Here is a 16,232-nt window from a genome sequence, read left to right as displayed (position 1 = left end):
ATGACCACAGCTTGCGCAATTATGGATTCCAAACATAAGCCATATCAGCACCTCTTGCGATAAGTATATACAACGGAATCCACCATGTGCGCCTCACATGAAATGAATTAAGATCACTACCTCTTGCGCAATAACCTCTCTAAAGATATTTTTGGTGACCAATTTGCGTTCATTCTTAATGCGCTCAACTAGCGCAGATGCGCCCAACCAGCGCATTGAATTTTACAATGAGCAAATTAATATGCTTCTAATAAAGCATTTTATCCACAGTCTAATGAGCAAGGTCAATGTCTAAACAACTCAGTTGACCATTTACCAAAGATAACACTTATCATGCCGAATACGCCCACATAGCGTACTTTAGGCTCCCACAACAAAGAAAAGATCAAGGAATATAGGTCATCTGTTTCTCCCAAAGATAATCTGAGGATTCACTCAATAGCTAAGGCTCTGGCTTTTACCGATAGGTAAGTCAATGGATTTGCAATTTTGCATCTAGAATCATTCTAAGATATTCTCTATGTAAGTCATCGAAGACAGACCGAGAATTTTCCTAAAACAATCCCTAAGGATCGTACATCCGAGCATATAAATTACATCACCCATGTCCATCATATCTAAAATAGAGGACTGCCCACCCTAGGTGGCAACAACCTTATAAATTCCTGGCTCATAATGACTAAGTAAGGAAAAACTTCTTTTGGACCATTGATCATGCCTCAGTGGTCTTCATTGATCATCGTTGGCCTATCATGGCTTGACGAAATCTAAGAACCACTGTTTGGATAACTGCTTTAGGTTGTAAAAGATTTATTGGAACCAGCAACCTTTTTGCGCTCCTAACTTTTCACCATAAAAGCAGAAGGTAAATCCCTACGGATCTACTTATCCAATTCTCTAATGAGAAATCAGGTCACAATGTCCACAAATCAATGTTCCGAACTTATGTCAATTATAGCCTAAGTCAAAATAACCTCACTCCCCAGGAGGAAGTCTTCTCATGGTCTACACTTTCCTCAATGGTGCGACCATTCGGTATCTAGCGAGCCTTATGCCTCAACAATGACTATCCAAATTACGCATAACTTTATAACAGTTTTGCGTCATAATAGAAAGTCAACCAAATTATAAAAAATGGTTAATCCTCAAAGACTTTGTCTTAAACTGCGCAACATTGATCCACTTTCAAAAAAAAAGGGGACTAGAGCCTTAGGCATTATCCTAGGCTCTTTATCATCTTGCGGAGCAATCATGAATGTTTCCCTCTCAATCACCCAGTGATGACGTGGAAAATTTTCACATTTGCTACCACGCAACTAAGAATGTAGAGTATTCTTCTCTAATGGAGTAATCCATTAGTAGGCACATCGCTCCCACTGTCCCTAGGATATTGGAAATTTCTTTCCATTCTCAACTAGGCTACATAGAGCGCTATGCTTGGAATTCTCCATCTTATAGAGTTCCGAAAACTCTATTCACGTCACCTTTACTAATAAAACTTTATGTGACTTAGTTACACTACCACAAAGATGCTTACCTATATGCACATGACCCGGAGGGTTTGCATGACCGCATACAATAATACGCCACACGACCCTTTGTGTTTACAAGACAGCATACAATAATGCGCTATAGAACCCTAGGTCTTAACTTCGCAATCTTATGAGAAGTAGAATAAAGATAAGCTGTTTAATGGTTACAGATCGCCCATAGATGGCTCTCTGCTAACCCATTACTCAAAATGGAGTGTAAAAACTGATATGGAGGGCACTTAGTTAGGGATATAGGCAACAAACTAGTGCAATTCCCAATTGGGAAACATTTTGCGCCATTATCTACCTAACATTAACAATATTTAATTCCTTATCTCTACTACACCAGTGTGTTGTTGAGTACTAGGAATAATCAATGTTCTAAGCATCCATCTCTCTTCACAGAGTTTTTCTGAAAAAATAACTCAAATAGATACTCGCCACCTTGGTCAAAACTAAAAGCACAAAAAAACTCTTATCTAATTGATCTCGACCTCATATGTGCAATGTCAAAAATCATCTCAAAACTTTTGACTTATGGGAGATCAAATAGTCTTGACTCAGATGCGTATCGTAATCTATAAATGTGTCGAGATTGAGGCTTAGCTATTGTACCCTCACACATATCTAGTCACAAAATATCATAGTGGACTAAATGCGCCAAAACAAATGACCTTCTGCGGCTTTCCTACTTACTTGTGCGCACCCATTGCGAACAAAGTTACACATTCACATGAGAGCAGGATGTCATAAGCGAGTGGGCCCGAGAAGGCCTACTCAAACCATCGTGTCATCATCTCATTAATGTGATTAAGTATAATAAGCCACTGGTTCATGACCAATGTCATAAACTAATTCCAATCATCTTAATGTGTGAGTTCTCGAAGACAAGTTTTAAAGGTTTAGGCCCAACTAGGTAATGACTCACGACTAAGTCATATTCACTAGATCATAAAAAGGATGTCATGGAGATATCAACTGCGCCTAAGTCGCAAATTTAACTAGTAAGTGCTAATCCCCTGCATCTTCAAGTCAATTTTATTCTCCATACACTTTAATACATCTAGTTGAAAGATGACGATACTCCTGTTGCCATCTCTATTTCTCGCTTCATAGTTACTTGTAATTAATTCTACTATCCACAAGAAGGAGAGAATAAGCTATCAACTATGATAGCTCCTGAAGTAACTTAAGCGTGAATTAGGCTAAATAGTCTAATTCAACACAATGCTCTTACAAGCGATGCGTTAAATTCTTAGAGTCATAACAACCTTGTCAGCCTTAACCTTTTCATTACTATGCTGCAACGTTTGCGCTTAGTGGTAAATGTTATTCAAAACGTTAGCCTAGTAAAGGAATCACACAAAGAAGCACCTCATCCATGTTTCACACTCAAGTGTGGAAACAGTAAGTGTCCACACTTAGACAAGTTGGCAATGCTAATAGATTTTGCAGCCACTAAGCGCTAATCTTTTCACTCAGTGTTAATAGATTTTGCAGCTTCTAAGCGCTAATCTTTTAACTTCACGTGATATTTCAACGCACACTATTATAGTGCATGAAATTTCGCTCAATCCACTCCCAATAATTGGATAGAGAGCAAAACACTGCTCGTACTGGCTACTCGTCTTACACTTAATGACTAATTTATTTAAGCTCGCATTTCTTGGATGACGTGACTCTTGAATGTTACTTCATCCAATGATGTAACATTATTTACAAGTCAAATTACAAAGTCAATCCGCGCAGCTCATTAGTCAAGATCATATACAGATCTATTGAGGGCTTACTAATTTCATAACTCCAAAACTCGCCAACCAAAACTATGTAGCGTGCCGCTAACTATAGCGCACACATTAGTTTTTATTGTGCCAAACAAGGCAACAAAAACACGGCGACTTTGAGTCATGTTTCCTTACTTTGGCTCAATTAAGGTTTGACCTAAAGTCTCCAAGACTTTTGCTCATCTAAAGAATGTGATTAGTTTGTTCACATTTGAACATCTCTACTAAGTTTAGGTCAACCAAATTAACTTTCATAAGCTAAATCAATTTAGAGAGAAATTCGCATTGGGATTAATTTGATTAGCATAATATAATTTTGCCGCAAAAATCTAAATTAAATAGTGACAATATTACACAAGTCGCAAGATCGAAAATCCGCTATGCTCGTAATCATCTCTTGCGCCACAAGTGACAATTATCCAAAATTTAGTTTAATTTATGCGCAAAATATTGGTTTTCGGGAGTTAATCTACAAAGATTTCTCTCAACCGAATAACCTCCCACTGACTATGGCATATACAAAGCATGATAAATTCCATACAATAGCATTTTAATGTAAATCTACAAATAACTCATGCTATATTTATTTAATAATGGAATTCTAATAAATAAATAAATAATCATGCTCTTCTAATTTCAACATATTACAAATCCAAAAAAATATGCTGTATTCAATATTCAGATTATGCCATAATTAAAGTGTACATTGTTCTGAAATATTCTGAAATTTTTCTGAAATATTCTGGAATTTTAAATGACTAATAAATACACATAAAATTAGAAATAAAAAATTCAGAAACTGATAAAATGAGACAATATTACCAGTAGATATTAAAACATTTCAGAAGTCCACAATAAAAATTTCAACCCCATAAAATTATTTATGCAATACCAGCATCATTTTAAAGCATAAACAATGAATTATTAACACAGAATAAATATTTTTTATTTTCGTAAAATTTTCAAAATTTTACAGAATGTAGAAAAATTAATTCTGAGTCTAAGGGTACCAACCATGCTTAAAAAAAAGCTATAACGAATAAATTATGGCCAATTAACGCAATTCAGAATTAAAAAACAAACAAACAGAGCCTTAGAGCCAAGCCAGCGCGGAAAAACGGCTCGGCTCGGCTCGGCGCCGCTCAGCGCAAGTCGGCTCAAGGATCGGCTCGGCGCGCGGCTCAGCCTCGGCTCGGCCCGCGGGTCAGCCTCGGCTCGGCGCGCGGCTCCAGCACGCGACGCGCGTGCGGGCGCGGACGGCGCGCGTGCGTGGAGAGCACCGCCGACGCGCGCGTGATAGCGCGTGCAGGCGCGTCAGCATGGCATCCGGCGCGTGTAGGCGCGTGGACGCGCGTGGGCGCGCGTGTCTTCGGCGTGGTGGCGCGTGAAAGCCACGCGCCGCCTTCCAGTGTGCTGACTGTTCCGATTTTTGTACTGCCGGACTCCTTTTTCCAAAATAAAATCATTTATGCTCTTAAAAATGACATTAATGATCATAAAAATAAAATATTTTGGATCTCCACATCTTTTATAAATATACACATGATAAAAGAAAGCACGAAAATATCCATCTAAGGCTCTGATACCAATGTCAATCAAAACAAAAAACACAGAATATGCAGCGGATTAAAATGATCAGATCATACCTTTCGATGATAGAACCTCGTGGATAAATCACGTGCTTCCAGAGTCTGATAAATCAATCCCAGCAGTGGGGTGATATTACAATGGTGAATATCACCCACACAAACCACAGTGCAATTGACTTGATCGTTGTATCTTGGGAGAGAGTCAGTTTATGGGTAGAAAACAAAACCTACGTTGTTTTCTCTCTTGGTTACCCATAACCATATATCAGATATATATTATATTTATCTCATTTATCCATTGGTTAAATGAGATAATATCTGATATCTATATCATCTATCCATATCATGATATGATAGATATATATCCTGAGTGGCTCATCCAAATAGGTTTGAATTCAAATTCAAAACCCATTTGGATGAGGTTCAAAAGGTTCTAAGGGTCATGCCACATGGGCGCCCAATTTCTAACAATATATGTATCATATATTTGAAATCTGAGCTGTATACGATCTGCTACAATTTGCGAAATCTGAGCTGTATACGATCTGCTACAATTTGTTAATATCAATGCATGTTAAGAATGTGAGGTTTTATGTATTTTTTTGAGGGCGTTACAAGCAACCCCTTTCTTTTAAGTCTAACCATCAACAGAATTGAATGGAATTTCCCTAATTGCTAATAATAAAAAATAAATAAATAAAACAATAATAATAATAATAAAAAAACTTTGAAGCCCTGAAACATGACAGTTGAGGGAGTAAATTGACATAAGCTTCTTGATTTGAGAGGTCGAAGTGAATTTCCCAAAAATAAAGACAAGTGAATTTCTAGCAGTCTTAATGATCCGAAAATCAGTCTGCAAATTGTCTCTTTGCTGTCCAGATTTTATTGAGTGCATTTTTCTTCATTCTAGTTTTAGGAAAAATCAAAGAGAGTATAGAACACAAGGTTTGGTTCGCCGTACAAATTTGTTTGGTGTGCTACACCAATTTTGTGAAGATCATTGTATCCTGGGAGATAGACGCCACTCAACCGTAAGCACTGTAGCGGGGCGAATCTGTCTTAAGGACAGAGTGTCACACACTCGACTTGGTTTTTGAATTATTTATTCGGTTCTACAAAATAAATACTGTATGTTTTATTTTATTTTGTTTGAGTTGTTTCAATTTATTTTATTTACACAGAAGATTATTCCAACATTTCTCTCTGTGTGGAGCATATGAGCCTAGAATTTGTATTGTAAACAGACATAGATAGGGTACATACTGAATGGTGCATTGTTTAATTTTTTTTATTAATATTATTATAAATTATTACTGTATATTTTGTTCTGTTAATTACTGTATTAAATAATTTATCATTTCACTTTACAATTAATTACAGGGTTATATAGTTCTCAACAGACCTTGGGCATTTGTACAATGGCTTCAGCAAGCGAACATCAAAGAAGAGTACGGGAAAACTTAACTATGTCGCTTTGACACAACAACATTTCTTGATCAATTTTTTTTTTTTGCATTTCAATGAGTAGATCTAGTAAAACAGATTCGTAATTTTATGAGGCTACATATTGATGGCCGAGCCAGATCATATTATTGTTAAGCCCATACCGAACTTATCAAGGGATGGCCGTGGAGCCGCATTCCCTTTCTTTTACATTGAACCTCAAAAGTATGAATCTGTTCTCCGAAAATTCTTTCCGAAGGAAAAGGGACCAATAAGTAACATTGATCCAATAGGAAATTCTCCTGTCATCGTTGGAAAGGTACATACATCTTCTATGAGGCTTCCTAAAGAACTTTTAACTAATATTTTTGTTTGTTTCTTATTTCTTATTGAATTGTGTTAGGAATCTCTTAAAAAGATAGCTCCAACTTGGATGAATGTTTCATTGGCAATGAAAAGGGACCCTGTAGCAAATAAAGAGTTTGGTTGGGTCCTCAAGATGTGAGTTTTCTCTCGTAAGCCTAATATTTGGTTGCTCCAATTGTTAGTTTTTATCCATCATCAATATGCAGGTATGCTTATGCAGTTGCATCTGCTCTGCATAATGTGGGTAACATCTTGTACAAGGACTTCATGATTCAGGTTAGATAATATGCATTTACGTAGTTATTTATTTTTTTGGGTCTTGAGTTTTGCTAAATTCAGTAGTAAGTTTATTGCTTTCCAAATCTTTAACACATAGTTTGAATGGGTTACAAGTTAGATTAAAAGCCTATTGCCTAAGTGACTTTTGATTTTGTCAAAGCAAGGTAGAATTGCATAAAGCTAAGTAATTATACCCTCCTTTGGAAAAAAAGCCAATATTGGTTTGAGAATAGAGCTGGTTGGTAGTTATCTCATCGTGGCAATCTGATGATATATTAGTAGTATACATTCACCAAAGTACCAGTATACTAAGAAGAAAAATATTTCGATCGAAATCTTTGGATTTTTTATTTTTTTTAATATTTCTAGATGGCTATATTGTTTATATTTATTTTAATTTCTTTTCAAAATGAAAATTCTGAAGATTTCTTGCTTGTGGTTGCATGATGTTAATTACATTGAGGCTTTCCATCATCATATTGACCAGCTTGATAGCTTTTGGTTGATCTAGTTTTTGCATGTGTGCAAAACTCTTTTACTATTTTACTCACAATTGCCTGTTTGTGATGCATTCTAGCCTCCTTGGGATACAGAGATTGGCAACAAGTTCATCATTCATTTTACTTATGGATGCGATTATGATATGAAGGTATTCTAATTATGTCCGAGTCCTCAAAGTGATAAAAGTCAAACTTTGAAAATTGTATTTTGATGAAAATAAAAAAAAATTTTGATCATGCGATTTTCAAATTTCGATACTCAGGGTAAGTTAACCTATGGAAAGATTGGAGAATGGAGATTTGACAAAAGATCCTATACTACTGCCTGGCCTCCAAAAAACCTTCCACTGCCCCCACCTGGTGTCCCTGAAAGTGTGGTACGCTTCCATCACATTTGAATCCTACTAGCATTTTGCTTCATTATCTGTTAACTAATAGAATCGCTAACCTTTAATTCCAAGTACATTATCTTTTTTCTTATTTAATATAGTTGAGAAGTTTGACAAAGAAAAAACAGAAAAGACATGACATGACATAGCAGAGACACAACAACAAATAAATATATATTTTTTAATGTACACATGAAAATGATAATTGTTTCTAAATTTTTTTACATTACAAATACATTTACAATTTATTATATCAAAATAGTAGGAAATCAATTCATTGTACATATTAGGAAAAAAGTGTGAACAAAAAGTCATAATATCTATTTTAGAAAGATCTATTCATAAACAAATTGAAAGTTTTAGACTTTTAGGATTCCTAAAATTAAAAAGTCTAGAGGAGGAGAAAACAAAATATAAATCCAAATTCTTTTTATTTTATCAATAGATCCCAAATTCTTTTCTTAAAACTTGCAATGTGGTTCATGTGTGTTTAAGCAACTACCATCTTTCATTCATATTTGATTGAACTATTGGCAAATTTTGATATTGCGGGTTACTTTGGTGAAAATGGTGAATGAAGCCACAACAAACATTCCTAACTGGGGATCTTAAAGGATAGACATCAAGTAGAAACTGGCTATAGACAGTCTTGTGTTGAGAGGATGGTGAATTTATTCTTCTCTGGAGGCACTGTGCTTAAAAATATTTACTGTGAATGTGCTTTGGGATTTGCATTGAAAGCATGACACTTGCTCGATGAGCTTTTTTTTTTTTTTTTTTTTTTTTTTTGGTTTTTTCCAGCTCCTATACACTACCTACACAATTGTAGTATATAATGTTCTGTAACCCACTCTTTTCAGATAACTGACTGTTGATTTCCTTATATCATAAAAATCTCCCTTTGTTTTCATCCAAAGCATATCAGTTTGTGTTTCTTTGACTGTCTATTCAGGCTTTGTATTCATTTGTTTCCTCAGTGGCTTTTATTTCTCACTAGCTGAGAGTCAATGTGAATCAGATACCAAAAAATCATTTTACCATCAAAATTTCAGAATCTGGATTGTAACGCCCTCAAAATAGACTCATTATATATTTGTCACTGACATGCAATATTTAAAGTAAACAATTCATTATCTCATTCATCAGAGTATTTCTAAATAAAAGCATTACATGTAACAGCAAATTAAATGCCCTATGGGCTTACATCTTTCCAAGCCAACACTTGGACACAAAAATATGAGTTCTAACTCAAATACAAGTAAAGCCCTAGGCTTGAATGTTTACATGTACTATCAAATCAAAACAACTAACTGAAGATAGTCTTCAAAATCCAAAAGTCAAATCCTTCCAAGCTAAGTCCTTGGAGGTAGCTTATCACCTGAACCTGAAAATGATGTTCCCATAAAGGGTGAGCCACAGCCCAGTAGAAAAATACTAAACCAAATATAAGCATTGAATAAAGCTATAGCATTCAATAGATGGTTAACCAAGATAATCAATTGTATCATTATACAGTCTCATGACACTAATGTCTAAGACACGTTTCACTTTCCATTATTATCAACATGGCTCAGAACCTGGCCAAACTTACAACAGTGAACTATATATCATATTCCCATTACTTTCAATATCAACAAAACAAATGAGACTCAGGCTCATATCAAAACACTTCATACTTCCCGTTTGATACACATTGTAGCGCTGTATCAATAACATGTAAAAACACTTCAATATAATAAGCACACATAATAGTGATGCTAATGGAGTCCATCCCCTATCTCCTCCCAAACAAAATCCGGTTTAGAGGTCCATCCCCTATCTTCCCCTAAACCGTGGAGTACATCCCCTATCTCCTCCCAAACAATATGCATATGCAATGCTCAATCAATACATGTAATTTCTGTATTAATTCAATAGTCTAAATTTATGACTTAAACAAATTGATTAGTTTCAATTTTCCCTAATCCACATGCAATGTCTACAACAAACACGACTATCCTCCACCGATAGCCCAAAACAGTTATTTCTAGACTGGAAATAAATATATCAACAATTCAATAGGCGAGTGATTTTAATTATCCAACTACACCATTTAATCAATGAATTCCTCAATTTCATGCATTTAACCAATTTCCCCAATTTCCTTAAATTAATTATACAAATTAATTTATTAATACAACTAGGGTTTTTCCCAAAATTACCAAAGTACTCCCAACATATCAAAATACCAAAACTTAGAACAAAACTTATAGGATGGAGTAGGAAATCCCTACCTCGAAGAAAATAACCCGAATGGAGAAGACGAAGATGAAGACCTAAATTCCAAAGTGCTCCAAACCACCAAACGTTCAGATTAAATGGAAGCCCTTGACTCACTCTATCTTTTTAATAAAGGACTAAGGTTAGATACTCACCCTAGGTAGATCAATTCTTAGAGAGAAGGCAGGTTTAGAGAGAGAGAGACTCTCAAGGGGCAGTTTTTAAAAGTTAAGAAAGAAAAGTAGGTCAAAAAGTGATCCAAAAAGTGAAATCACGGACAGATGTAGTCGACTCCCCGCTCGAGCGTCCAAACTCCCGCTCGAGCGTCAAATACGCACTCCCAGTACTTTTGCAGAACCAGGTCCCCGCTCGAGCGTCCAACTCCACGCTCGAGCGGCACTCACACATTTCCGCTCGAGCGTCCAATCCCACGCTCGAGCGTCCAACACTGCACAGGAAATACTGGATGGGTGATAATCCCGCTCGAGCACCAAAACCCCCGCTCGAGCGGACAAGCAACAAAAGAATCCCCGCTCGAGTGTCAAACTCCCGCTCGAGCGGACAGGTCAAAATTTGGGCAACTAGTTTTGGCATCTAAACTCAACCGACTTGTAACAGACCCGCCCAACACATCCTATAACTCAAATACAAAGAGATTAAAGGATGACAACAACCAATATATACTGATCGGATCCACGGAACCTAAGTCCGGATACAATAATCTAAAGGAAAAAGACCGGGGTCGCTATATGGATTTATTTATTTTATTTTATTTTATTTTTTGGATGGAACTAATGACTACATATAAGCCGATGTATTTCAAATAGAAGAACTGTCACGTTAAATCAAACATCTCAACTAAGTAATAGATATAAGTGATCAAAAAACTGATCATAACGTGCAAATGCTGATCATAAAATGTAAAATGCAAGGATTACAACATAGCAATAAAGCTAGTTTTAATAAAAATTCAAGCTAAACTCAATTAGTCAATTTCGGTGGGTATAAGAATACCAGTAGCGAGACCTCTTGATGGCAGCAAAATATTTTGTAATTGCTTGATCATCACATCAAGCGTTCTTGACTTTTCCATATCTCTAGCCTGCAGCAGAAACCTCTCCAACATTTGAAACACTGCCTCACTCACGTGCCTTCCTCTCTCCAACATTTGTTTGGAGCACTCAAAAGCTTTTTGCACCTTCCCATGCGAGCACAATGATGTTGCCAAAAGATCCAATGCATGGCCATGGGGGCAGTGACCTCTCTCTAATAGGTAGCCCCACAAATTCAATCCCAAATCAGGCTGACGATTTGCACAAAAGAATTTCATCAACATCACCACTGTTCGTGTCTTGGGAACAAAGTTTTTCTTCGTCATATTATCAAAGAGTTCAGAAACGGAGTCCAAATTTTTTGACTTCATTAAGCCAAAGAACATAGTATGGCATGTGATATTGTCATGCCTAATGCCTTTCTCTTCCATCTCATCCATTAAGCTGGTTGCAGACTCCACGTCCCAGCATCTTTTAAGAGAACTCAATAAAGCATTATAAGCACTAGTATCAGGCCTTAAGTTTCTCATGGGAATCTCTTCAAACAACTCTCTTGCTTTAGCTATGTTTCGAGCAACCCTTGCGCCATGAATCAATGTTGTTATTTTTTCTATTGTAGGCAAGCAATTTACACCTTCCATTTCTGTAAGAAGTCTCAAACCATCACCGAAACATCCTTTTTTGCAGTAAGCATCAATTCTAATATTGTAAGTCACATTATTCGGCTTAAAGCCTCTTCGAACCATCTCATGGTAGAACAGTTCTACAGCGGTAACATCACCTGATTCCTTAAAACCCAACAGCAATATATTCATGGTCTTGGTGTTGGGAGAAAATCGAGGATGCATCTTGTTGAACACAGACCTTGCCTCCTTCATCTGCCTTTGAGTACAAAACGCTCTAAGCAATACATTGAACTCATCGGTGCCAAATTTCCTCCATACAAATATATTTTTCGCCATCCTCTCAAATGCTTCAAGGGTATCTTCGTAGGTCTGGAACTTAGCAATTCTCGATAACAAGATGCTCATGGATTTTAGGGTTAGCAAGGAAGGGTGTGTTTGTTGAATTTCTTCCATCAATTCCCAAGCTTTATCAAAGTAGCACATTCGTGCAAGTATATGGAGTGTCTTCTCAAAAGCATCTGAACTTGGCCGGAAGTGGGAGTGTTGAAGGGAGAATTTGAAGAATTCAAAGGCTTTAAGGCCATTGGAGTGTGCTGCAAAGAGACGACTGAGCACATTTTTCACAAGCGGAGTTGAAAGCACAGATGGCGGGATATGTTGCAAAAGAGTGGGGTGAGGCGGGTGATCAAGGAAAGGGTGGTCGTTAACAATTTTGATGATTCTCTCGATTTCAATTTCTTTTGGCTGGCAGGTTGATTCAAAAGCAAAGGTACGAAATAATGCTAGTTTTTTAGGACCTGGTTTATTGTATCTATTCAGTTTGACTTTCTTCAAAACAAGACACAACACTCAACTTCCATCTATGGATGCAAAGCTTTACTGATCTCAATACCCTGTTAATCAAACATATACATTGGTTAGAATTGACTGGCAATTGTTATACATGAAGCAGATGTGGTATGCAACTAGATAGAGAGAAACTGGTATAAGAGATATGCTTGAGTGAATATAGGATGTGAAACACATCTAGATTATCAATAAAATATCAATGCATTTTCTGTGAACCATTCTGTGATCAATTATGTGCTCATAGCATTGTTTTTCAAAACAAGAGCAACCAAGTTTGCAACAAATAAGAAACCTATATCTATCAAACATTTTCACAAACATTTTCAATGCATATCCAAATGCTACCATAAACACATCTAAAACATACAAATATATGCCTAATGCAATTACAACAAAAAAACACAAACAAACAAACCCAAAAAAATAAAAATAAAAAGTGATAATCTAGAAACTCAAACCGAAACATCAAATCAAATTATGAAAAATCCCAAATCATAAAAATTTGGCAATCAAATTAAGCTATAAAATAGCTTACCCCTTGGCCCTAATGCACCATACCTTCTCGTCTTCTTGGTGTGTGGCCGAAGAGAGAGACGATGGCAAGAGAGAGAGAGAGAGAGGAACCGTGTCCTGATTTTTGGGAAATTCACTTCGACCTCTCAAATCAAGAAGCTTATGTCAATTTACTCCCTCAACTATCATGTTTCAGGGCTTCAAAGTTTTATTATTATTATTATTATTATTGTTTTATTTATTTATTTTTTATTATTAACAATTAGGGAAATTCCATTCAATTCTGTTGATGGTTAGACTTAAAAGAAAGGGGTTGCTTGTAATGCTCCCAAAAAAATACATACAACTTTCCAAGCCAACACTTGGTTACACAAAAGAGAGTACTAACTCATAACAAAAACAACAAAAAGAGTCTTCAACTCCCAAAACCTTCCAAGCTATGTCCTTAGAGGTGGCATATCACCTGGACTTGAAAATGATGTTCCATATAGGGTGAGCCACAGCCCAGTAGAGATATACTAAACCAACTATAAACAATGACTAAAACAATAGCATTTGATAGATGGTTAACACTTATAAACCAGTTATATCACAATACAGTTCCATGACATTTGTATCCATGTTACATTTCATTTTCCTTTACTTATCCGAATCAATTCATATACATGGCTCAGAACCTGGCTAATCAATTCAATGAGACTATAACTCATATATTAACACTTCCATATTTCACAATAGATACACATATTTGCTGTATCAATACTTCAATTTAATACACATATTTGCTGTATTAATGGAGTCCATCCCCTATATCCTCCCAAACAGGTTTGAGAGTCCATCCCCTATCTTCCCTCAAACCATGGAGTACATCCCCTATCTCCTCTCACACAATACACATATTCCAAGTATATAAACAATTATCATATACAGGGATCACTCAATACACATATTTGAGGTATTATTCTAACTGTCATATTCGATGACATATTCAATGTGATTAGTTTCGGTTTTTCCTAATCAACATGCAGGGTCGACAGCAATCAAGGCTATCCTCCACCGATAGCCCAAAGCAGATATTTCTAAATAGAACATAAATGCATTAATAGGTATAATATCAACATTTTCATAGGTAAGTGATAAATTAATCCAACTACACCACTTAATCCCATAATTTCCCAATTTCATTATTTTCAACTCAATTTCACATTTCCGCAAATTAATTATACAAATTAATTATTCATTACAATTAGGGCATTTTCCCCTTTTTCCAATAATAGCCCTAAGGCTCATTTTTCACCCATAATCCATAAACAACCTCCATTTTAAGTCTATAACACAAATATGACTCAAACATGGAAAACACCTCTTTTAGAAATTACAAAACAAACTCTAACTTTTTCAAAAATTACCCAACAACCCCAACATATCAAAATGCCCAAAATTTATGACAAAACTCATAGGATGGAGTAGGGTATCCCTACCTCGAAATGAAGAGCTCAAATGAAGAAGATGACCAAAATCCAAAGTGTTCCAAATCCACAAATGTTCAGATTAAAACGAAGCCCAAGCCACCCTCTATCTTTCTTACAAAGGACTTAGGGTAGGAACACACTAAGGCCAAGTTTGGGAAGACTAAATAAGTGTACTTTTTGTCTTTTTAGACTAAAAAGTTGAGGTTGAAAATATGAATGTTTGGGTTAACTTTTTGACTTTTTATGGAAAAATGTGTAATAAAAAATTGTAAAAATTGATTTGTAAGAGAAAATTAGAATTGGGAGTTGTGCAGCCGTAATTGTTGACTTTTGGTGAATAGTGATAACTTTTTAACTTTTTGAGTAACTTTTTGGCTTTTTGGCTTTTTGGGGTGTTCCCAAACTTGGCCTAAAACTAGATGAATTCCTAGAGAGAAGGTGTGTAGAGAGAGAGAGCTCGGATCTAGGGTTTGCAAAACAAAAGAGATGAAAAAGTGAAGTGTAATCCCGTTGCTACCTACTGATATAACACAGGCTCGCTCGAGCGAAGGATTGGTCGCTCGAGCGACCAGACACAAGGAACTCTCACTCGAGCGTAGAAAGCCTCGCTCGAGCCAAGAATGCGAAGCTTTAGATCTGCAACCCAGAAGCACGCTCGAGTGACAGAATGATCGCTCGAGCGAAGAAACTCAAAACATAGACCTCGCTCGCTCGAGCGAAGGAAAGCTCGCTCGAGCCAAGAAACATAGCTCTTAGGTCCAGAATCAGACGCAGACGCAAGCTCGAGCGAAGGACTTCTCGCTCGAGCCACCAGATACAAAAATCAACTCTCGTTCGAGTGAAGGAGCCCTGGCTCGAGCGAAGGACCTAAAACACAGAGCTCGCTCGAGCGACAAAGTCCTCGCTCGAGCGAAGACACCAAAAACTAGGCAACGACCATTTGCTCCCAATCACACCAAACCTGTAACAAACCTGCCCAACACATCTTATAACTCATAAATAAGGAACCAAAGGATGACATCAAGATATATACAACAACAAGCTCCACAGAACCTAAATCCGGATACAACAACCAAATGGGGAAAGACCGGGATCGCTATAACCTCCCCCTTTAAAGAATTTCGCCCCCGAAATTAAGTACGAGTTTTCAAAAACAAGTTTTTTCTCATTTCTCAATAACATTGCAATTTAAAATTCCATATCTTGACTTATTACTGGTCATTCCATCTCTATTCAAGAGGCATATTACAATATATATATTACTACATGCATTTCCTTCAAATCCAACAATTTCCAAAATACATGATTCACAATTTCATATCATATTCCCTGTTCATGATACGTTTCCATTCCTACAATACATTCAACATATACAATGTTATAATAAACTTCCATTTCAAGGCAAGTTCTACAATACTTCCATAAACCGAAACATATACAATGTTTAACAACTTAAGGAACATTGAATGCCCTTAAAGTTTAACAATACACTAAAATATACAACAAATACTCAAACATCCACAAATAGATCCAGATATTTCTCTCGGACCTCCAACTCACGTTCCCAAGTGGTTTC

General features: G+C 36.4%; 1 protein-coding gene and 1 pseudogene across 1 annotated transcript; one reads left to right on the top strand and one right to left on the bottom strand.

Moving 5' to 3' along the window:
* The first annotated feature begins 6,442 nt into the window (after positions 1-6,442).
* Positions 6,443-8,034, top strand: LOC114280843 (hydroxyproline O-arabinosyltransferase 1-like). Its single transcript, XM_082908011.1, has 6 exons — positions 6,443-6,670; positions 6,755-6,852; positions 6,924-6,993; positions 7,574-7,645; positions 7,760-7,873; positions 7,987-8,034. Exons 1-6 carry the CDS (start codon positions 6,479-6,481, stop codon positions 8,032-8,034), a joined length of 594 nt encoding a protein of 197 aa, XP_082764137.1. The 5' UTR covers positions 6,443-6,478.
* A 2,862-nt stretch (positions 8,035-10,896) lies between these two features.
* Positions 10,897-12,448, bottom strand: LOC114289787 (pentatricopeptide repeat-containing protein At3g61360 pseudogene; annotated as a pseudogene).
* Positions 12,449-16,232: the final 3,784 nt, after the last annotated feature.

Source organism: Camellia sinensis, chromosome 15, assembly GCF_055761805.1.
Source record: "Camellia sinensis isolate YWXY chromosome 15, ASM5576180v1, whole genome shotgun sequence".
NCBI lineage: Eukaryota > Viridiplantae > Streptophyta > Magnoliopsida > Ericales > Theaceae > Camellia > Camellia sinensis.
The sequence above is the reverse complement of the archived record's forward strand: the minus strand, read 5'-3'. Positions and strand labels throughout refer to the sequence as shown.

Excerpts from the sequence above, each read along its gene's own strand:
- LOC114280843 (XM_082908011.1), top strand. The coding sequence starts at position 6,479 with ATGGCCGAGCCAGATCATATTATTGTTAAGCCCATACCGAACTTATCA. Across the intron at positions 6,994-7,573 it reads ACAAGGACTTCATGATTCAG|CCTCCTTGGGATACAGAGAT; the intron begins GTTAGATAATAT and ends GATGCATTCTAG. Across the intron at positions 7,874-7,986 it reads CTGGTGTCCCTGAAAGTGTG|TTGAGAAGTTTGACAAAGAA; the intron begins GTACGCTTCCAT and ends TATTTAATATAG.